General features: G+C 46.5%; 1 protein-coding gene across 1 annotated transcript in view; it reads left to right on the forward strand.

Annotated features, from left to right (window-relative positions):
• Nucleotides 1-23,707, forward strand: part of SLC13A3 (solute carrier family 13 member 3) — an 85,176-nt gene extending 61,469 nt beyond the window's left edge. The window contains 5 exon segments of the mRNA XM_049869198.1: nucleotides 7,615-7,727; nucleotides 19,199-19,360; nucleotides 22,591-22,728; nucleotides 23,532-23,673; nucleotides 23,676-23,707. Coding sequence (XP_049725155.1) covers nucleotides 7,615-7,727; nucleotides 19,199-19,360; nucleotides 22,591-22,728; nucleotides 23,532-23,673; nucleotides 23,676-23,707 — 587 coding nt within the window.

Raw genomic sequence — 23,707 nt, forward strand, 5'->3', positions numbered from 1 at the left:
TGAGGACTGTAGCAAGGCGCATGTAATCGGAAGCCTGAAGGTGGGGGCCATCCCTGGGAAGTGCTCCTTGATGGCTCCATCGTATAACCAAGTGGTCCCCGATGCTCCCCTTTAGCTGCCTAAGTGCTGACCTTACCTGGGGACTCAGGCCACCCAAGCTGATGGTCTAGGGCAGGGGTTGGCAACCACATTCCATGGGCCAAATGGTGTTTACATTTTCAAATGGTTGGAAAAATCAAAAGAAAAATATTTCATGACACATGAACATTACGTGAACCTCAAATTTCAGTATCCATATAAGAAACTGTGAATTCCTCAGTACAACATTTATGGAAATATATTTCTCCCCGTTACTAAGTACCTGCACAAAGGCCTTAATTTTACCTCTTGGCCCGCAAAGCCAAAAATATTTACTTTCTGGCTCTCTTCAGGAAAACTTCGGAGACCCCTGGTCTAAGGGAGACATTTGTTCATGCCTGCCTAAGGGACCAGGTATGAAAAATTCAAGCTGGGTTTAAAACTTACAGGCAGTGGCAGGGCCTGAGGCAAACCCGCCTGAAGGCACTCAGTGCAGTGTAAAAAACAGAAAAAAAAAAAAAAAAAAAAATCAAACCAAGTGTCTGTGGGATGACTTCCAGATTGCCAATTCAGTTTCTAGCAGATGTCTGCCAGAAGAAGGTGTGGCCACCACCATCTGTCCACAGAGGCTGAGACTGGCCAGTTGTCTACCTGGGGCAGAGGAATGAGCTCTCCACCAGGAGTCAGGACTGAGGGGTTTTCTATTATTGAGAAGAACCGAGTATGAGGAAGCATAGCTCCAGTCATGGAGGGCGGGGTTTGGTTGAGTGGAAGAGGGTGATTGAGCGTAAGGGTCAGAGAGGAGACAGGGATTTCTCAAGGATCCAGAAACAGTCATTGTAGCACAGCTGGGCCTTGAGGGGGCTAGAACTGGATCCAGGGAAGCCTGAGGTGGTTGGCTTCTGGACTGTGCAATTAAATGGATTCAGTTATTTTCATGTTCTCTGCTTCTCCGCCTTACTTCCAACTGGCTTTCCTCATCATCCACTCAGTAAGTCATTTCTTGACTTCTTCACACTTTCTACTGCTTCTTAGTTTTGCATCTTTATAGCTTCTGCTTCAGTATAGTTTCTGCTTTTTAGAAAAAAAATGGTTATAAAAAAAATAAATAACACTTATAGTACCTTCTCCTTCATGTGCCTACCTCCTCAGAGAGTCTACTTCCCAGAGCTTCTGCCACTTCTACTTCCTCATGGTTTCTGCTTCCTATAGTGTCTGCCCTGGGGAGCTTGGTTGTTTGCTGGTAGGATTCTTGCCTTCCATGTGGAGAACGAGGTTCAATTCCAGCCAAGGTACCTCAAGCGCAGTCACCACCCGTCTGTCAGTGGAGACTTGCGTGTTGCTACGATGCTGAACAGGTTTCAGCGGAGCTTCCAGACTAAGATGAACTAGGAAGAAAGGCCTGAAGATCTGCTTTTGAAAAATCACCAACGGAAACCCTATGGAGCGCAATGGTCTGATCATGTTGTGCGTGGGGTCACCATGAGTCAGGGACCGACTCGAAGGCAGCTAACAACAACATAGTGTCTGTCCTACCATAGTTTCTGTTCCCTCAAGGCATCTCCTCCCTCACACTTTCTGCTTCTTCACAGCTTCCGTTCTCTTACAGTGCTTATTCCTTCACAGTGTTTCTTTACTGGTAGCCTCTGTTTCCTCAGAGCATCCACCTCCTCACAGCTTCCACTTCTTCAAAGCTACAGCTTCCTCATAGCTCTTGCTTCCTCACAGAATTCATCCCCTTCATGCCCCTCCTATATCACATGACATCTCTCTCTGTTTACTCTTTCACCTTTAGCTGTCACTTCTCTTTGCCCAATTATCTATTTCCCATTCATACTTCTGAGGGTAAGAATCTAATTGACCTGGCTTGTTTTCTTTGGGCAGATCTTCTCCCACCAGGCCACCCCATAGGCTCCTGACAGCCTATGGATTGGCCACCTTTGGTCAGGTGCCCATCGATGGTCATTCCCCTGTGGGTGGGCTCATAAGGCCCAGAGCTGCCTCTCAGCTGGGACTGTGGGGCAGGCACTGGGACAGAAAGGCTTGGTGTCCCAGCTGTGTTACTAACTTACTGGGGGACCTCGAGTAAGTCCTTCTGCTGTCTGGGCCATGCTGTTTCATTTATAAAATGAAGGCGTCCCTTAGGTGCCTCCTCGCTCTGGCATTTAGTGGTTCTGTAGATCAGGGGTTGCAAACTTACATGCCTCCAAGGAGGTAGCGGTTGCGTATGCAGCAGGAAGTTATGTACGTGCTGGGAAATGTTTTTCATGAAACACATGGCCCTCCCTGTCCACCTTTCCTTCCACTCTTTTGAGACAGAGAACAGTTTCTATATTGAAAGGAAGACAGCAGCAGAGGGTGAGGAGAAATGGAAGAGCACTGGGGCACAGCGGGATCTGTGGAAAACCAAGGGGCCAATGGCCAAATAAAGGGGGCAGCCGCCACTCAGTTTCCACCAACTGTCGCCATGCAGGAAAACAGGACTAGTTTTGCCAGATTTGCAGAAAGAAGTAGAATCTGAATTTTTATATGAAAACTCCCTAATTTTTAAATGTTGGCAACTAATTAAAACTGAAATACGAATACCGTGTGGGCCAACAGCATCAGGTTAGAACACATTGGTGTGTTGTCTCTGTCCCATGGAGTGTCAATGCCCATGTGGCTGTGGGTTCTTTGAGTTGGGGTTCCCAGCATTGCCTGATGGTTGGACAGGGAGAGGTCAAAGAGCACCACTCATCATTGAGCCATCCATGGGCCCATGTGGACTTGGCTGAAATGGAACTTTCTAGCATTCAGCACTCAGGGATTATGTGGAGACTTAGAGAGTGGTCAAGCTGTCAGTTTCCAGATGAGGAAATAGAAGCATGTGGAAATAGAAGTGACTTGGTGAAGATCATACAGCCAGTTAAGAAGAGACAGAATTTAGAGCCCCGGTGTCTGGGCCAATCTTGATTTTCTCATTCTACCCACCGGCCTCCATTGTTCTAAGGGTCCGAGCCGCTCTTGCATTTCTCTGCCTTTATGGTGATTCAGTAAGTATTGACTGAGTACCTACACTGTGCCAGGCACTATGCTTATGGTTCAACATGATGAAGATGATGAAGATGGTAATGATGATGACGATAGCTTCCATTTCCTCTCCGCCCAGTAAGCTCTTCCTCCAGTTATGTGCGTGGCTCACCCCATCACTTCATTCGGGGCCCTGTCCAAATGTCACCTCCCCTTACCACACCATCTAAAAAAGCACCCCTCCTTTCTCTCTCTCTATCCTCTTACCTTATTTCATTTTTCTACATAACACCCACAGTTTCCTGGAATTATATTTACTTGTTTATCATTTGCCTCCCCTAAAAATCATTTGCCTCCCCTACTGGAATGTAAATTCTCCATGGCGAGGGATTTTCTCTAATCTGGCTACTTCTGGGTCCTCAGTGCCTAGGCCACTGCTTGGCACATAGTAGGCGCTCAATGTACATTTGTTAAATAAATGACCCAAGGCCTTCCTCCAAGCCTAGTCCTGTGCTGCACATTCTGCACACACAGGCCCATGGCATCTGCCTGGTAAGTCTCTGAGGGAGGTACCATTACTCTGCTTTGCAGATGAGATGATTGAGACTCAGAGAGGTAGAGCCACTGGCCCATGTCACACAGCAGATCCAGGATTCAAATCTAGTTCAACCTCAAAGCCTGTACTTTTAGTCACTGCTCTAGACAGCCAACAGACATTAAGTTGAACTAGAAATGGGAAATTCACATAGTTAGAAGTCTTGTAAGAAATAGTGGCAAGAGCATGGCTAGATGGGAAAATAGTATCAATAATAATAATAACAACCCAATTGCCGTCACATTCACTCTGACTCACAGAGACGCCGTGTGTGTCAGAATAGAACTGTGCTCCACTGGGTTTTCCATGGCTGGTTTTCCATGGAAGTAGAATTCTAGGCCTGTCTTCTGAGGTGCCTCTGGGTGGACTTGAACCTCCAACCTTTCGGTTAGCAGCTGAGGGCCTTAACCATTTGCGCCACTCAATAACTAACATTAATTGAGGGCTTCCCGTATGGCAGGCAGTCTATGAGCACTTGTCATTTGTTAGCTCATTTAATCTGCATTATATGAAACTCATGTTCAGGGCCTCCTCCATTCCTCCTTCTTACCTTTACTTGTCACATGGGCCAAGTCACTTTACTCTTCCAGACCTTAGCTGCCTCGTTAATGAAATAATATTCACCACCTGAAGACGGAGGGCAAGGTCACCTGACATCTCCATTACCTCTTTCAATTCTGGGCTTAATGGTATGTCACACTTGGCTCAAAAATTGCCTGGCAGTGCACAACTCCTGAACTCTCTGTACACACCTTAGGCTGCATGCATAGGTAATGCAGGGATTTTATTAAATAGCTTCTTTTTGTCTTTATTTCCTGATTATAAGATTTTGTTTTCGGCAACCACTGTGTAATATTTGGGAAAAGCCAACGAGGAGGAACAAAATGTCAATGATTGCACGACCAGACCTCTCTAGGCATCTAACTACCAGGTGCCCTGATGGTGCAATGTTTACGTGCTTGGCTGCTAACTGAAAAGTTGGTGGTTCAAACCCACACAGTGGTCCCACGGGAGAAAGACCTGGCAATCTGCTTCTGTAAAGATCACAGTCAAGAAAGCTAATAACACCAGATGCCAGGGAACCACCACGAATGAGCCAGACCTGTCCTCCCTGCCTCTCTGGTCCCAGCCTGCAATGCAAAGTTCCATTTGAGGAGTGTTCACTCTGCAACAGGCATTGGGCTAAGTGTCTTATATTTACATTATTAGACAAGTATTTATGGAGTCGGAATCGACTCAATGGCATCGGGTTTGGTTTTTAACTGGTTATGTATGAAGGGGAGCCCTGGTGGCACAGTGGTTAAGAGCTACAGCTACTAACCAAAAAGTCAGCAGTTCAAATCCACCAGCCACTCCTTGGAAACCCTAAGGGGCAGTTCTTTTCTGTCCTATAGGGTCACTATGAGTCGGAATTGACTTGATGGCAACAGGTTTGTTTTTGTGTGTGTGTGTGTGTGTGTGTGTGTGAAGCAACTACCAGGTGCCCAGTGGTGCAACAGTTAAGTGCCTGGCTTCTAACTGAAAGGCTAGTGGTTGAACCCACCTAGCAGCTCCGCAGGAGAAAGACCTGGCCATCTGCTCCTGTAAAGATCGCAGCCTAGGAAGCCCTATGGGGCAGTTCTAATCTATCACATAGTGTAGCCATGCGTCAGAACTGACTCAACGGCACCCAACAACACCAGGTGCCAGGCCCGGTTCTAGACATGGGGGAACCAGTTGTGAACTAGACAGGAATGTCCCTTTCCACATACAGCTCCATCGTTGCCTCGGTCAGTGCTCCCAGAGCCCTCCAAGTCCTGTTACTGTGCCTTGTGTCAGCTGAGGAGATGGGGGCTCAGGAAAGGGAGGTCCCTTGTTTAAGTCCACCCATTGAACATGTGCCAAGACCCAGGACTCTAAGACTATACCCTACCCAGGCATGGCAAACTGCAGCTCACAGCCCACCACATCAAACAGCTTTGTTTCCCTGTTGTTTATAGCTGCTTTCATGCTACAATGACAGAGCAGTTGCAAAAAAGAGACCTTTGGCCTGCAAAGCCTGCATGGTTCAGTCCCTAACCCTTCACAGAAAAAGGATGCTGACTCTTGTCCTAACCATTGCACTACACAGACACTTTTGAGAAAATAAAAACTATCCCATAAACGCATGGGCCAGAGATGGCCTTAGTTTCCATTTTCCTAAATTGCCTTCTTCTTTTTTATTTATTTTTTCCTCTCTGCATACGTTCATTTAAAAAGAAAGCCTTTTGCAAGGTCATGGAAGCTCCAGAGACACATCTGAACCCCCTGAGGGACTGATTTACTAGGCCGAGAGCTGTGGGGACCATGGTCTCTGGGAACATGTAGCTCAATTGGCATAACATAGTTTATAAAGAAAATGTTCTACATTCTACTGTGGTGAGTAGCATCTGGGGTCTTTAAAAGCCTGTGAGCGGCAATCTAAGATACCCCACTGGTCTCACCCCTTCAGGAGCAAGGGAGAATGAAGAAAACTAAAGACACAAAGGAAAGATTAGTCCAAAGGACTAATAGACCACAGCTACCATGGCCTCCACCAGACTGAGTCCAGTACAACTAGATGGTGCCCGGCTACCACCACTGACTGCTCTGACAGGGATCACAGTAGAGATTTCTGGACAGAGCTGGAGAAACATGTAGAACAAAATTTTAACTCCAAAAGAAAGACCAGACTTGCTGGCCTGACAGAGACTGAGGAAACCCTGAGAGTATGGCCCCCGGACACCCTTTTAGCTCACTAATGAAGTCACTCCCAAGGTTCATCCTTCAGCCAAAGATTAGACAGACCTGTAAAACAGAACGAGACTAAAGGGGCACACCACCCCAGGGGCAAGGACTAGAAGGCAGGAGGGGACAGGAAAGCTGGTAATAGGGAACCCAGGGTCAAGAAGGGAGAATGTTGACGTGTCGTGGGGTTGTTAACCAACGTCATAAAATAATATGTGTACTAATTTTTAATAAGAAGCTAGTTCTGTGAACTTCATCTAATGTACAATAAAAGATAAGGAAAGAAAATAAAAAGAAGCCTTTTCTCTTGTAATTGGGGATAAAAATAGCAGTACCCTGTGAGATGTAAATGACGCCTGCCTGTGCAACGCCAGGTCCCAGGAAACGCCCACCACCACGCACAGCCAGACACTGTTCTCATTCTGAGTACAGCAGCTGTCCCATCACAATGCTTGTGGGGTTTCCTAAAGCTCCAGAATCAGACTCTGGAGACAGACTGTGGCTTCCTGGAGACCCTGAGTGTCCCCACAAAGATGGGGCTGCCAGGCTTGGGGGGCCCTTTCTTCAGGCTCAGTGTTCCTCCCCGAGAGTGTGTTGGATCCTTCTCCGCCAGCAGGGTTTGGGGCCGCTGAATCAGGGAAGGGTTACCCAATAAGCGAGGTGCACACGGGTTTATTCGTGCTTACTTACCAATCTGTAGTGCACAATTGCACCTGTTTTTCATATCTTTGATGTGGTGAAACCCATGTGAAATTGTGCACTTTAGTAAGTAAACATAATTTAGCGTGCTTCTACCTTGCTTTCTGGAAGCCCAGTGCGAGCCTTGCTTACTGGTTAATCCTCCCCTTGGCCCCTTCCTCAGGCTGAGTGTCCCCAAGATTGTGTTGAGGTCCCCCTCCTGCCCAGTGAGGGTGGGAGCCCCTTCCTCAGGCTGAGTGTCCCTGAGATTGTGTTGGGGTACCCCTCTTGCCCAGTGGGAGTCAGGGGCCCCTTCCTCAGGCTGAGTGTCCTCTCTGAGACTGTGTTGGGGTACCCCTCTTGCCCAGTGGGGGTGGCGGCCCCTTCCTCAGGCTGAGTGTCCTCTCTGAGATTGTGTTGGGGTACCACTCTTGCCCAGCGGCGGCCGGGAGCCCCTTCCTCGGGCTGAGTGTCTCCCTGAGAGTGTGTTGGGTCCCTCTCTTTACCAGCTCCCAACACGGAAACAGAGCCCTTGCTGACGTGGAAGAAGGCCCAGAAGACGGTGCCCTGGGACATCATCCTTCTTCTGGGCGGGGGCTTCGCGATGGCCAAAGGCTGTGAGGTAAGACCTGGGCAGGGGCCACAAGTGCACTGCAGGTCTGGGTGGGGGGCACGTGGGCAAGGACAGGCCGCAGCTGCAGGTTCTGGAACCAGGGCCAGTGGACCACATGGCCCTGCAGGCCCTGCCTAACGGGATAATAATAGTACCTGCCTCCCAGCCCATACTCAGTGCCTGGTGCTTCAGGGAACAAGAGATTAGGATATGACCTGGACCTTCATGGAGTTCAGGATGAGAATAATGATAGTAATATCATGGCTAGAGGGCTCTGTGAACACAGAGAAATAACAACACAGTGTGCTTGCCACATGCCAAGCACTGTTCAGCGTGCTTTCCTTATGTTAACTCATGTGAGCCTCATGACAAGCCTAGGATGTAGATGCCACTATTATCCCCATCTTACAGATACGGAAAGTGAGGCACAGGGGGGTAGAGTAACTTCCCTAAGGTCACTCAGCTATGGACTCAGGAATAGAACCCAGGCAGTTTGGCTCTAGTCTATGCTCTTAAGCCCGGTGATATAAACGTTAGGTATTACGAATATCAATTAATGTTATCGTTAATGCTAGCCCTGGTGGTGCAGTGGTTAAGAGCTCGGCCATGCTCACCATCTCATGCCGTCTCTGGTCTTACAGAGCTCTCTCTGTCCCCTGGGTCTAGGAGGTTCTCAGCGCAGAACCATGAGTCCCAAGGATGTGCTCTGCTCCTGGCTCTTCTTCTTGATGGTAGTGAGGTCCATCTCAGCCTCTGGGATTGTCTCATTTTAAGCCTCCAGGGATGGGAAAACTGACCAATCCCCTTGTTAGGTTCTATACACCTTATTTGCACAGTCCAAGTCCTGCAAGCGTTCCATGTACGTTATTTGCATTATTAGCAGGCTATCTAACCCTATTGGTGGGCCACAAACACCATATTTGCATAGTCCTACCCAGTCATTTTGTAGGATTCAAAAGATCATGGCTAGAAGGGCCATATGAAGTAAGTCACTGCACTGCCCTGGAGAAAACACATGCTATCCTCATCCTGAAGAGGTGGTGCACTGCAAGGTCAGCAGCATGGGCTACGGAGCCAGACCGGCGTCACAGATCCTCCCCTTCTTAGCTGTGTGATCTTTGGCAAGTTACTAAACCTCTCTGTGCCTCAGTTTCCTCATCTGTAAAATAGCAATAATGATGATACTCAGCTTACAGAGTTGTCATGATCATTAAATGAGTCAATACCTGTGCAGCACTTAGAACAAAGCTGGGCCTGGTTGAGTGTTATTGATTGGATGTTGGGGGAGAAAAGGCAGAATCAAGGATGGCTTGGAAGTTGTTGGTCCAAGCAACTCAGTGGAAATGGTGCCATTTATGGAGATGATCTGAACCCAGCCTGGCCCAGAGGTGGGGGCTGGCTGAGATGGCCCTGCACCCCAGAGGCTTCTCTGAGCCCCAGGAGTAGTAGAAGCCCCGTCTCGCAGCGGGGGCTGGGCTGCTGCACTGCTCAGCCTGGGAGGCCAGGCTGGCCCCTGGCCCAGTCCTGGGCAACCAGCCAGGGTTTCTGTTCAACAGGGTCTTTGTGTGGCAGCCACCCCTCCCCCTAGCTCCTGCTGGTACCATCCCCTCCCCAGACTGCCCCAGGCCACCACAGGTCACTGCAGCCTGGTGCAGGAGGGACCGGAATGTTTATGGTACATCCAGCCTCCTGGCCCGGCCCAGCGCATTCCTCAGGCCTAGGCTGGGTCCAGTGTGAGCCTGGGTGTGTGGGTCATAAGTGGTGGTTCCGAAGGGCTGGAAGCAGGTCCCAGCGCTCACCTGGAGCTTGGGAAACTTGCTTAAACCACTTACTGTCAGGTGAAAATGCAAAGCAGACTTTTAAATTCTTGTGGACTGTAGACTTTCCGGAGCCATGGAGGGTAGACGAACCCCTGAAACTATTGCCCTGAGATAACCTTTAACCAAAAATATCCATCCCCTGAAGTCATCTTAAAACCCAAACGATAGTTTAGCTTACCTAGTAAAAGAGGTCTGCCTTGAGCATTATGTTCTTTTAAGAACTATCTATAGGGGATCAGGAAACCCTGGTGGCATAGTGGTTAAGAGCTACAGCTGCAAACCAGACGGTTGGCAGTTCAAATCCACCAGGTGCTCCTTGGAAACTCTATGGGGCAGTTCTACTCTGTCCTATAGGGTCACTATGAGTTGGAATCGGCTCAACGGCAACTGGTTTTATAGAGGATCAAAGAAAGATGTAGCAGTCTGCTTCCGTAGAGATTTACAGCCTCGGAAACCCTCTGGGGTCGCTATGAGTTGGAATCAACTGGATGGCAGTGGGTTTGGTTCTTGACTTTTATATAGGATCAGATGGACAACAGCAACTCAAAAGATTAGTTAGGAACCTTAGGGGGCCGTGAGTTTATGTGAATGAGGGAGGAACAACTCAGAAAAAGGAGGGTGAGAATGGTTGCACAACTTGAAGAATGTAAGCAGTGTCACTAGATTGCACATGTAGAAACTGTTGAATTGGTGTGTGTTTTGCTGTGTATGTTCTCAACAACAAAATAAATAAAATTTAGGGAGAAAAAAAAACAACTTAGCGTCCTCAGTGCAGTCTCCTCCTGCTGCAGAACAGCTCAGGACCCCACATAGGCTGAGATTCAAGTGAAGGTTTCCCTCGGTCCACCCACAAGGCCCTGCGTAGCTGGCCCCTGCCCACCTCCCCAGTGTCAGCTCCTACCTCTCTCTCTCCCTTGTTTATGCCCCTTTAGTCCCACTGGCTCCTTACAGTTCCTCAGCTGCACCAGGCTCGTTTGCACCCCAGGGCCTTTGCATGTGCTTTTGCCTCTATCGAATGTTCTTCCTTGACATCTGAGTCCTCACCCTTCAGGTCTCAGCTCTAAGGCCACCTCCTCAGAGAGACCCTCCCTGGCCACTGCAGCTAAAGTAGCCTCCCACCCCCACTCATTCTCTCTCATTTATACCATATCTACCTCCTAAATTAAGGAGCCCTTGAGTGGTTATCACTCGGCTGCTAACCAAAAGGTTGGAGTTCGAGACTACCCAGAGATGTCTCAGAAGAAAGGCCTGGCAATCTACTTCTGAGAAATCAGCCACTAAAAACCCTATGGAGCACAGTTCTGCTCTGACACACATGGGGTCGCCACATGTGTGTCAGAGCAGAACTGTGCTCCATAGGCAACTGGTTTTACCTTCTAAATTATCTTATTCATTTGTTGGTTATTGTTTGTCTCTGCTATTAGAATGGAAGCTCCATGCGGGCAGGGACCTTATCCCTCTTACTCTCCCCACTGTTTCAAGCATCTAGAAGAGTCCTGGTGCATAATGGTGTGTACATAGTGGATATGACCTACAAGATGGGCTGTTTCAAGGACTGATGATATAATGTATGGAAAGTGCCTGGCAGAGAACTGGTACATACCAGGTGCCGAAACCAGGAGCCCCTCTCGTCTTCACTACTATTATTGTTATTATTTTTTTTACTAACTCATGGATGAGAGATTGGTCTTATTCCGATAAACCCATTACCGTCAAGTTGATTCCGACTCATACAGACCCCATAGAGTTTCCAAGGAGCGCCTGGTGGATTCGAACTGCCAACCATCAGGTTAGCAGCTGTAGCGCTTAGCCATTACACCACCAGGGTTTCCCTTATTCTGATAGCTTCGTATGGATCTCACTTAATCTCTACCACAACAAAACACTGAGGTTATAGATGCTTAACAGTAAATCAGAGTGGAGCATACTCTGTAGGCAGGTAGGAAATTGTGTGTTCTTCCCTGCCCCTCATTGTCTACCAGAGGGCTGAGGGTCATCTTTATGATTATCATTTGATTGGAGAGGCAGCCTAGGCAGATGATTAAAAGCTGGGCTCTGGGTTTCCATCCCAAACCTAGGGCAAGTCGCTTCGCTTATTTCAACAAACCACTTAACCTCTTTGAGCCTCAGTGTCTTCACCTCTAAAATGGGGACAATTGTAGTACCTACCTCATGGGGTTGTGAGAAGCTTAAATAAAATAATATGAGCAAAGTACTTAGAAGAGTGGCCAGTACTATATTAAATGTTTGTTAAATAAATAATAGTAAATCACATGCAGTACTTAATATGTACGGGGACTGTTTTATTAAATTACTTAATCCTTACCATAACCCCTTGAAGAAATGAAGACACAGAGACACTCACTCATTTACCCAAAGCCACGCAGCTTATAAGTGGCAGGAGAGTTGAAAAGTCCACACACGTGCAGAAAGCCTTCTCGTTTTTCCTTCTTTTAATCAGGTTCTCTGGCTCTCTCTAGCTAAGAATTATTATACAGAATTGTATACACACAGTCAAGCCCACTGTGACTTTGAGCCTTTTAGGAGCTTTTCTAGGGTGTTCTTCACTGTAGATTTCTTCTGTAAGCCTGGAACTTAACACCCTCCTTACAAGATGTGACACTACTGGTTAAAATACCAAACCCATTGCCACCAAGCCAATTCCAACTCATAGCAACTCTATAGGACAGAGTAGAACTGTCCCACAGGGTTTCCAAGGTTGTAAATCTTTACAGAAGAGACCATATGGCTCTCCCTCGAAGCAGCTGATAGGTTTGAACCACTGAACTTTTGGTCAGCAGCTGAGCACTTAACCACTGTGCCACCAGAGCTCCTCAGATGTGACCCTGCTATATATAAAAGAAATCAAGAAGGGAGGATCAGGCTGATGTGGGAAGGAAAGACGAGGGGAACACCATCCTGCCCACTCACACTTCCCCCACCCCAACTCCCCAAGGTGGCCTCAGGCACTTCTTGGCATCTTTGGGAGCCCTAAGGAACACAGTTTGATAGCCGCTGCACTGGGTGGTTTCTGAGTGTTCTGCCATCTCTAGCATCTGGTGACTTGCTGCTACTAGTCACAGCTGACATGCAGGGGTGGATTATCCAATAGGCAAGGTGAGCACACTGCTTACCTTGCTTACCAGATCATCTGTAGTAAACAATTTCACAATTTTTCACCACATCGAAGATTCTGCTTCTAGGTATGGCTGTCATCTGTCTCTCTCCCAACCCCACAGCACCTTCCTACAGAATCAAAGCCCCTTTTCAAATTTACAGTCCCTGACAGGGGAAGATGACTCAGTAAGCAAGGTAAGCACAGGTTTCCTTACGGGTTACTAATCTGTAGCAACCAATTCCACATGGGTTTTACTACATCTGTAGTGAAATTGGTCACTACTGATTAGTAAATAAACACAAATAAACCCAGGCTTACTTGCTTACGGGGTCATCCAACGCTGTTGACATGTACTAGGCCCATACCATGAGCCCAGACCCTTTTCTAAGTGCTTTGGAGACTAGCTTCTTTCCTCCTGACAGCATCTCTCTGAGACAGGTACTGTTATTATCCCTGGCTCACAGTAAGGAAACTAAGGCATGGGGAGAGGTTAAGTTACTTGCCCGAGATGACACAACTAGAAAGTGATGAAGCTGAAGCCAGCACCTTTTCTCCTCACCTTCAGGCCACCTCTGACCTTGCCTGCTGTTGGTCCCTGGAGCCCCTGGGAATTCTTTGGGGCAGTGTGTTTCCAAGGAAATGGAGCTTCTAATTCCTAAGGGAATGGGAAAGGGTGGTGCAGCTCCTTTGGAGTTCCCAAGAGAACCCCAGGCAACTGGAGTTCTCCTCTCTCAGGAAGCTGCCAGACCTCCCTCCAGCTGCGGAAGCCGAGCCAAGGACCTGAGGGGCGTCTGGGACATTGGCTGGAAGCCTGTGACTCCGAGGCCCAGCTATGGGGAAGCCCTTGGCTTCTCACTTGCCAAGGTCATTAATATTCCCCCTCACCAGCCTCTCTCCCTTTAATTGCTCATACTGCTGTCGGTCTCTGCCAGAGTGGTAGTCTACAGGGAGAACCAGGGGCCCCATTTTGTCCTTGCAGCGCTCCCTAGGCCAGGGGAGGGGCTGGGGCCTCAGCTCTGGTAGATACCCTGTTTGTCAGCCTATCAGACAAAGAGCGCAGGTATAAAAGAAGCACCTTTATTCTACAAGGGCTATTTTGGGGAGGGGGGGGACTGTGTTTAAGCGTGTACTACTTGTGTATTGAAGGTGACTTCTAATTCAAATTGTAGGGGAAAATGTATTATTTTGTTTATATAAAAACATAACCTGTGTTCTAGAATCCATTAGGAAATTTTAAATCCTGGATAAGCAGTAATTTTTCTGTTAAAACTTAAAAAAAAAAAAAAAGTGTAAAGTTCCTTTGGTAAAACAAAGTGTATTGGTACCAGAAGATATTGCGTTAAAAAAAACAGCTACGGTAGAAATATATTTGATTCCAAATGTTAGAGATTGGGGAACTAACCCAACTCTACCCTTGATCAGCTTCTAAACCCATGGCTTGTTATCTTTGTTTAGAAAACCACCTATAGGATGTGCCAGTCGATTTGTTGCGTTATTACTGCATAACACCACTAGGCGGTAGCATAGAGCACTATTTTACATCTTACAGGTTTGCGGCTTGGGATCGCAAGAAAAGTGTGTTGGACTCAGGGTTATTTAAAGTAACGTTGACGACGGGGCGGCATAGGTGAGGGAATATATACTATAAGCTTACAAATAGAATAACTCCTGGAGAAGTCAGTGGAGAGAGTAGCATTGATGGAAGAGTGGAGTCTGGAGTCAGGGTCAACCTGGCTGGCACCTTTGTCCTGGAGGATTGTGGTCAGCTCTAGGCACTTGCTCTTCAGTGAAGAGGGCAGTAACAGATTAGCGCGTCCAGAGGAAGGTGCCTGGGTGGCAGGGAGCTTTGGAAGAGCATGTTAGCTTATGCAGGTAGGTGGTCCTACGTGTGAAACATGGTTCAATCGCTACTTTTGGGGACCTTGGGCAAGTCACAAAAACCTTCCTAGCCTAGGTTCCCCCTCTGTAAAATAAAACCAGTTGCCGTTGAGTTGACTCCAACTCATAGCGACCCCATGTGTGTCAGAGTGGAACTGTGACCCACAGGGTTTTCAATGGCTGATTTCTCAGGCCTTTCATCTGAGGCACTTCTGGGTGGATCTGAACCTCCAACCTTTCAGTTAGTGTAACCATTTGCACTACCCAGGGATTCCCCTCTATAAAATAACAAAACAAAACAAACCCAGTGCCGTTGAGTCAATTCCGACTCATAGCAGCCCTATAGGACAGAGTAGAACTGCCCCATAGAGTTACCAAGGAGCGCCTGGCGGATTTGCACTGCTGACCCTTTGGTTAGCAGCCATAGCGCTTAACCACTACGCCACCAGGGTTTCACTCTATAAAATAGGAAGGATAATATCTACCTCATGGGATCGATGGAAGAAGTCAGGAGTAAGACCATGCATCACTGGGGCTTTATAGGGCACCTGACACCCTAAAAAGCCTCAATGATGGTGGATAATAATACAATATTAATGATGTCAGTACTTGTATCATTATTCATTTTAATCATTATCCTTATTAATCATAAATATCTTTATTGTTGACAATCCTATTGTATTATATTTGATATATAGCTGATACATGTGTTTATATTATATACGTATTTTATATTGTATATGATACTTAAAAAAATATATATTATATGTTGTTGTTGTTAGGTGCTGTTGAGTCGGTTCCAACTCATAGAGACCCTATGCACAACAGACCGAAACACTGCCTGGTCCTGTGCCATCCTTACAATTGTTATGCTTGAGCTCATTATTGCAGCCACTGTGTCAATCCACCTCGTTGAGGGTCTTCCTCTTTTCTGCTGACCTTGTACTCTGCCAAGCATGATGTCCTTCTCCAGGGACTGATCCCTCCTGACAACATGTCCAAAGTATGTAAGATGCAGTCTCGCCGTCCTTGCTTCTAAGGAGCATTCTGGTTGTACTTCTTCTAAGACAGATTTGTTCGTTCTTTGTATATTCAATATTCTTCCCCAGCACCACAATTCAAAGGCGTCAACTCTTCTTTGGTCTTCCTTATTCATTGTCCAGCTTTCAGACGCATATGATGCGATTGAAAATACCCTGGCTTGGGTCAGGCGCACCTTAGTCTTCAGGGTGACATCTTTGCTCTTCAACACTTTGAAGAGGTCCTTTGCTGCACACTTGCCCAATGCAATGCGTCTTTTGATTTCTTGACTGCTGCTTCCATGGCTGTTGATTGTGGATCCAAGTAAAATGAAATCCTTGACAACTTCAATCTTTTCTCCGTTTATCATGATGTTGCTTACTGGTCCAGTTGGGAGGATTTTTGTTTTCTTTATGTTGAGGTGTAATCCGTACTGAAGGCTGTGGTCTTTGATCTTCATTAGTAAGTGCTTCACGTCATCTTCACTTTCAGCAAGCAAGGTTGTGTCATCTGCATAACACAGGTTGTTAATGAGTTTCCCTCCAATCCTGATGCCCCATTCTTCTTCATATAGTCCAGCTTCTCGTATTTGTTCAGCATACAGATTAAATAGGTATGGTGAAAGGATACAACCCTGTCGCACACCTTTCCTGACTTTAAACCAATCAGTATCCCCTTGTTCTATCCAAACAACTGCCTCTTGATCTATGTAAGGGTTCCTCATGAGCACAGTGAAGTGTTCTGGAATTCCCATTCTTCGCAACGTTTCCATAGTTTGTTATCATCCACACAGTCAAATGCCTTTGCATAATCAATAAAACACAGGTAAACATCCTTCTGGTATCCTCTGCTTTCAGCCAGGATCCATCTGACATCTGCAATGATATCCCTGGTTCCACGTCCTGTTCTGAAAAAAAAAAAAAAGAAACCAGCCTGAATTTCTGGCAGTTCCCTGTTGATATACTGCTGTAGCCATTTTTGAATGATCTTCAGCAGAATTTTGCTTGCGTGTGATATTAATGATATGGTTCTATAATTTCCATATTCGGTTGGATCACCTTTCTTGGGAATAGCCATAAATATGGATCTCTTCCCATCAGTTGGCCAGGAAGCTGTCTTCCATATTTCTTGGCATAGATGAGTGGGCACCTCCAGCGCTGCATCTGTTTGTTGAAACATCTCAATTGATATTCCATCAATTCCTGGAGCCTCATTTTTCGCCAGTGCCTTCAGAGCAGCTTGGACTTCTTCCTTCAGTACCATGGGTTCCTGATCATATGCCACCTCTTGAAATAGTTGAATATGGACTAATTCTTTTTGGTATAATGCCTCTGTGTATCCCTTCCATCTTCTTTTGATGCTTCCTGCATCATTTAATATTTTCCCCATGGAATCCTTCACTATTGCAACTCAAGGCTTGAATTTTTTCTTCAGTTCTTTCAGCTTGAGAAACGCCGAGCGTGTTCTTCCTTTTTGGTTTTCCATCTCCAGCTCTTTGTACATGTCATTATAATACTTTACTTTGTCTTCTCGAGAGGCCCTTTGAAATCTTCTGTTCAGTTCTTTTACTTCATCAGTTCTTCCTTTTCCTTTAGCTGCTTGATGCTCAAGAGCAAGTTTCAGAGTCTCCTCTGACATCCACCTTGGTCTTTTCTTTCTTTCCTGTCTTTTCAGTGACGTCTTGCTTTCTTCATGGATGATGTCCTTGATGTCATTCCACAACTCGTCTGGTCTTTGGTCACTAGTGTTCAGTGCATCAAATCTATTCTTGAGATGGTCTCTAAATTCAGGTGGGATATACTCAAGGTCATATTTTGGCTTGTGGACTTTGATTTTCTTCAGTTTCAGCTTGAACTTGCATATGAGCAATTGATGGTGTGTTCCACAGTCGGCCCCTGGCCTTTTTCTGATTGATGATATTGAGCTTTTCCATCGTCTCTTTCCACAAGTGTAGCCCATTTGATTTCTGTGTGTTCCATCTGGCGAGGTCCATGTGTATAGTCACCGTTTATGTTGGTGAAAGAAGGTATTTGCAATGAAGAAGTCATTGGTCTTGCAAAATTCTATCATTCGATCTCTGGCATTGTTTCTATCACCAAGGCTCTATTTTCCAACTACTGATCCTTGTTCTTTGTTTCCAACTTTCGCATTCCAATCACCGGTAGTTATCAATGCATTTTGATTGTATGTTCGATCAATTTCAGACTGCAGCAGCTGATAAAAATCTTCTATTTCTTCATCTTTGGCCCTAGTGGTTGGTGCGTAAATTTGAATAATAGTCGTATTAACTGGTCTTCCTTGTAGGCGTATGGATATTATCCTATCACTGACAGCGTTGTACTTCAGAGTAGATCTTGAAAAGTTCGTTTTGATGATGAATGCAACACCATTCCTCTTCAAGTTGTCATTCCCAGCATAGTAGACTGTATGATTGTCCAATTCAAAATGGCCAATACCAGTCCATTTCAGCTCACTAATGCCTAGGATATCGATGTTTATGTGTTCCATTTCATTTTTGATGATTTCCAATTTTCCTAGATTCATAGTTCCTACATTCCAGGTTCCAATTATGAATGGATGTTTGCAGCTGTTTCTTCTCACTTTGAGTTGTGTCATATCAGCAAATGAAGGTCCCGAAAGCTTTACTCCATCCATGTCCTTAAGGTCGACTCTACTTTATATATCTTATACATATTAATATATTATTATATATAAAGTCATAGCATTAATAGTGAATATTATACATAAATACCAAGCCATGGTATTTTCAATCACCTCATATACAATTAAAAGCTGGACAATAAAGAAGGAAGACTGAAGAAGAACTGATGCCTTTGAATTATGGTGTCAGCGAAGAATCTTGAATATACCAGGGACTGCCAGAAGAATGAACAAATCTGTCTTGGAAGAAATACAGCCAGAATGCTCCTTAGAAGCAAGGATGGCAAGACTTCATCTCCTGTACTTTGGACATGTTATCAGGAGGGACGAATCCCTGGAGAAGGACATCATGCTTGGTAAAGTAGAGGGTCAATGAAAAAGAGAAGACCCTCAACAAGATGCATTGATGCAGTGGCTGCAGCAGTGGGCTCAAACATGGCAATGATTGGGAGGATGGTGCAGGACCAGGCAGTGTTTGGTTCTGTTGTGCATGAGTTCGCTCTAAGTCATAACTGACTCGATGGCACATAACAACAATAACAACATATATAAATAATGGTGTTAATATTTTTATAATCAAGCATAGTTAGAGGGATGAGAAGATTCACCTGGAGGATCTGATTTCCCCTCTCCCACTCAATTTAGAGTTTATGGGTCATGGAGCCAAACTGGGACTATTTGGGGATCCAGGGGTATATAAGTGTCTCTGTGCCTTGATTTCTTCAAGGGGTTGTGGTTAAGATTAAGCCTTATACAGTATGGCAACCCAAGAAGCAGGGAAGCTGAATTCAAGCCTGGCTTTTCTGATGTTTGACTTTGGGCAGGTCACTCACCCTCTCTGAACCTCCATCTCCATCTGTGAAGGGGTATAGTTGTCATCCTCACAATGGCTCCAAGCCATCTCTCCTGGGCCCGCCCAGGGGTCCCAGTGCAGGGCTGGTGGGGTGAGTGAGGAAACCTCCCCTGTCCCTCCCCTCCCGCAGGAGTCGGGGCTGTCTTCGTGGATTGGAGGGCAGCTGCACCTCCTGGAGAAAGTGCCGCCCATGCTGGCTGTGCTGCTCATCACTGTGGTCATCGCCTTCTTCACCGAGTTTGCCAGCAACACGGCCGCTACCATCATCTTCCTGCCTGTCCTGGCAGAGCTGGTGAGGGTCCCTGGGAGATGGGGGGAGGGGACTGGCAGGCCAGCAAGAGGAGGAACAATCCTGCCCCAACACACATTCAGAAATCTCTCCCCTCCCACCAGGAAGTACACCAGGGGCCACAATTTTCATTTCTCCCTTCCAAAATGCATGGAAGGTCAGAACGACTGTGGGATTTTTAAGAAATACTGTTTAGTTCTTCAAGAAATGCTTACATAGTAAGACAGTACACAATACTGGGGAAGCCAGCACAACCTGTACAAGGCAAGGTCATGGATGCTCGTAGACACATACAAACTCCCTGAGGGACCAAATTGCTGGGTGTAGGGCTGTGGGGACCATGGTCTCAGGGGACACCTAGCTCAATTGGCATAACACAGTTTATAAAGAAAATGTTCTACATTCTACTTTGGTGAGTAGCATCTGGGGTCTTAAAAACCCGTGAGTGGCCATCTAAGATACTCCACTGGTCTCACCCCTTTGGGAGCAAGGGAGAATGAAGAAAACTAAAGATACAAGGGAAAGATTAGTCCAAAGGACTAATGGACCTCAACTACCATGGCCTCCACAAGGTTGAGTCCAGTACAACTAGGTGGTACCTGGCTACCACCAGTGACTGCTTTCACAGGGATCACAATAAAGGGTCCCAGACAGAGCTGGAGAAAAATGTAGAACAAATCGTAACTCACAAAAAAAGACCAGACTTACTGGCCCGGCAGAGACTGGAGAAACCCTGAGAGTATGGCCCCCAGACACCCTTTTAGCTCAGTAATGAAGTCACTCCCGAGGTTCACCCTGCAGCCAAAGATTAGACAGGCCCATAAAACATAACAAGACTAAAGGGGCATATCAGCCCAGGGGCAAGGACTAGAAGGCAGCAGGGAGCAGGAAAGCTGGTAATAGGGAACCCAAGGTTGAGAAGGGAGAGTGCTGACATGTCGTGGGGTTGTTAGCCAATGTCATAAAACAATATGTATACTGTTTAATGAGAAGCTAGTTTGTTCTGTAAACTTTCATCTAAAGTACAATAAAAAAAAAAGTCTAAAAAAATATATGCTTAAATAGAGTAAATACTTTCTAAGTGCATGAAATCAATTTGCTGTGAAAAGAGACCCATGGTGACAGGGAGGGCTTTCTAGGAAAATCTACATGACCAATTTGGATTAAGAGGAAGGAGAAAATCTAAACATACAACCACAGAAAAAATTCTAGCAGTAGGCAAAGCTCTGAAACTAAAAACCAAACCTGTTGCCCTTGAGCTGATTCCAACTCATGGTGGCCCTATAGGACAGAGTAGAACTGCCCCCTAGGGTTTCCAAGGAGCAGCTGGTGGATTCGAACTGCTGACCTTTTGGTTAGCAGCCAAGCTCTTAACCACTGTACCACCAGGGCCCCAAGAATGTCTCCAGATATTACCGTCTGGGGCAGGGTGGGGGCGTGGGGAAGAATTGCCCCAGGGTGAGAACCACTGCTGTAAGACATCAGCCCTAGAGGGTTTTGTGCAAAATCTAGCAAACCGTCAAAGGACAGATAGTTCCCAATTTGCCAAAACTTTTCCAGAGCACAGAAGGTTAGAGACAGTCATTCAGTCCACCTGATAAAGTTAGCAAAACCCTGACACCAAGCCCAGATAAGGAGAGCAAAGGAAAAGAAAGCAACCATACAGTTCTATATTTAAACAGATTAAAGACCAAACCATAGCTTGTCTTAACAGAATCCCAAATGGCTAAAATCGAATCAAGGGTATAAGTGTGTGCTTTTTATGCAAATGGTCCACCAAGCAGACTCATCTGCACTTTGGTGTTTTTATTTGTTTGCTTATTTGTGCATTAATTTATAATGGGGATGGCACCGTATGAGCACATAGAGATACACTTGATTCCTTTGCAGTGACAGAATAGTCCGCTATGGAAAGGATAGCTGCCCAGTTTATCTAAGCAGTCTCGGCTGATGGACATATAGGTTGTTTCCAGCCTTTGCTATCATCCAACAGTGCTACCCGAATCTTCCTTGTCTGAGCATTTTTTATCACACCCAGATAAGTTCCTGGAACTGAGATCGCTGAATTAAAGAACACGTACACTTGAGTTTTTGTTAGATATGGCCACTTAGCCCTCCAGAGCGGGGGTGCCATTTTACACTCCCACCAGCAATATGGGGCAGGGAGACTGTTCCCCCACACCCTGGCTAAATGTGATGGGATTTAATCAAACCATTGCCCAGGATCGGAGGGACCTGGTGATACAAGGCCAAAATTCTCTAGAGGGGCCCAAAATGTTGTACCTTAAATAAAATGCTGGAGAAGTGACCAACATGAATTGCAGGTGAATATAGGGTCGCAATTTTTTTTTATGAGTTGGAATCGACTTGATGGCAATGGGTTTGGTTTTTGGGTTTTTGGTTCTCATCCAAAAGCTGGTGGCAGCAGCGATTAAGCGTTCAGCTGCTAACTGAAAGGTTAGTGGTTCGAACCCACAAGCCACTCCATAGGAGAAAGATGTGGCTGTCTGCTTCCATAAAGATTAAGCCTCGGAAACCCTATCGGGTAGTTCTATTCTGCCCTGTAGGGTCATTATGGGTCAGAATCAACTCAACGGCAATAGGTTTGGGTTTTTTTTTGGCCAGTTCTAATCCTGTGGTCCCTGACCCAGCAACATCCCCTGCGACCTGTTAGAATGCAGATACTCTGGTCCCAGCCCCAAACTCGGAAATGCTGGGTGGGGCCCTGAAATTAGCACACTAACAAGCCTCCTAGGTGATTCTAATGCAAAAGAGCTTGAAAACTCACCCCAGACTACTGAATCGGAAACTGTGGGTGGCTGGGACCCAGCAGGGAGTATTTTAACAAGCCCTCCAGGTGACTCTGGTTCTTCGCAAGTTTTAGAAGAGTATCCTAGATAAATATCACCCCAGTCTACCCTCCCCGATGAACCCACAGCATGGTCCCAGAATGTCACTAACCTTGGGACTGTTCTCTCCACCTTTCCCTTGGTCTGGTGCTCTTCTGGTCTATTTCTGGCTGCATTTCTCTGTCTAAATTGGTCTTTCTCATTTGTCTCTATTGCTCTCTATCACTCTTCCAATCTCTATACATCATCTCTCTTTCCTGTCTCTACCCACCTCTTTCTATCTCTTTGACTCTGTGTCACTTTCTTTCCAACTCTGTCTCTCTCTTGTGGTTTCTCTATATTTTATGTGTATATCTCCATCCCTCTGGCTCCCTCCTGGCCCAGGCCATCCGCCTGCGAGTGAACCCCCTGTATATGATGATTCCTGGCACGGTTGGCTCCTCCTATGCCTTCATGCTCCCAGTCTCAACGGCCCCCAACTCAATTGCCTTCTCCTCTGGACACTTACTGGTCAAAGACATGGTGAGTCTGGGTGTTTTCTGACTGAGGCCTGGAGAGGTGGGTGGCTCCTGGTGGTGACGGTGGACACTTACTGAGAGATGTTGAGGAGCAGAAAGATGTAGAAGGGGACAGAGAGACAGAAGTTCCAGAGCCACCTACATAGCTGGTCCAGAGCAGGGCATGGTTACCTGCATATTTTACTCCCTGGGGGTAACAAGGTAGGTGCTAATTAGAGTGACTAATTAATTTGGAGCCCCGGAAACCCTGGTGGCATAGTTAGAGCTACAGCTGCTAACCAAAAAGTTGGCGGTTTGAATTCACCAAGTGTTCCTTGGAAACCCTATGGGGCAGTCCTACTCTGTCCCTGTAGGGTTGCTGTGAGTTGGAATTGACCCCAGAGCAACGGGTTGAACTCCGTGGAAGCAGACTGCCACATCTTTCTTGCAGGGAGCGAATAATGGTTTTGAACCACTGACCTTTCAGTAAGCAATCAATCACTGTAATCACTGTGCCATCAGGGCTCCAACTGGCAGCCCACAATATATGCAGTATTCTTTGCCAACACCACAATTTGAATGCATCAGTTCTTCTATCTTCCTTTTTCATTGTCCAGCTTTCACATGCATGTGAGGTGATTGAAAAGACCGTGGCAGTGTAAAGATTGAAGTGTCTTGAGCATCAGCTGACCTGGGTTTGTGTCCTGGCTCTATCACTTTCCAGCTGTGAGATCTTGGGTGAATGACTTCCTGTCTCTGAGCCTGGGTTTTCTCCATCTGCACAGTGGGCATAATGTGTCTACTCTCTCAGTCTGGGCTCCCTTTCAGGTGCGGACGGGACTCCTGATGAACTTGATGGGCGTCTTACTGCTCAACTTGGCCATAAATACCTGGGCACAGACCATCTTCCAGCTGGGCACCTTCCCAGCCTGGGCTGACATCCACTTAGCCAACATTACGGCACTGCCACCACCTTGACCAACGACATACTCCGGACCCTCTGA

Source organism: Elephas maximus, chromosome 25 (assembly GCF_024166365.1).
Source record: "Elephas maximus indicus isolate mEleMax1 chromosome 25, mEleMax1 primary haplotype, whole genome shotgun sequence".
Taxonomy (NCBI): domain Eukaryota; kingdom Metazoa; phylum Chordata; class Mammalia; order Proboscidea; family Elephantidae; genus Elephas; species Elephas maximus.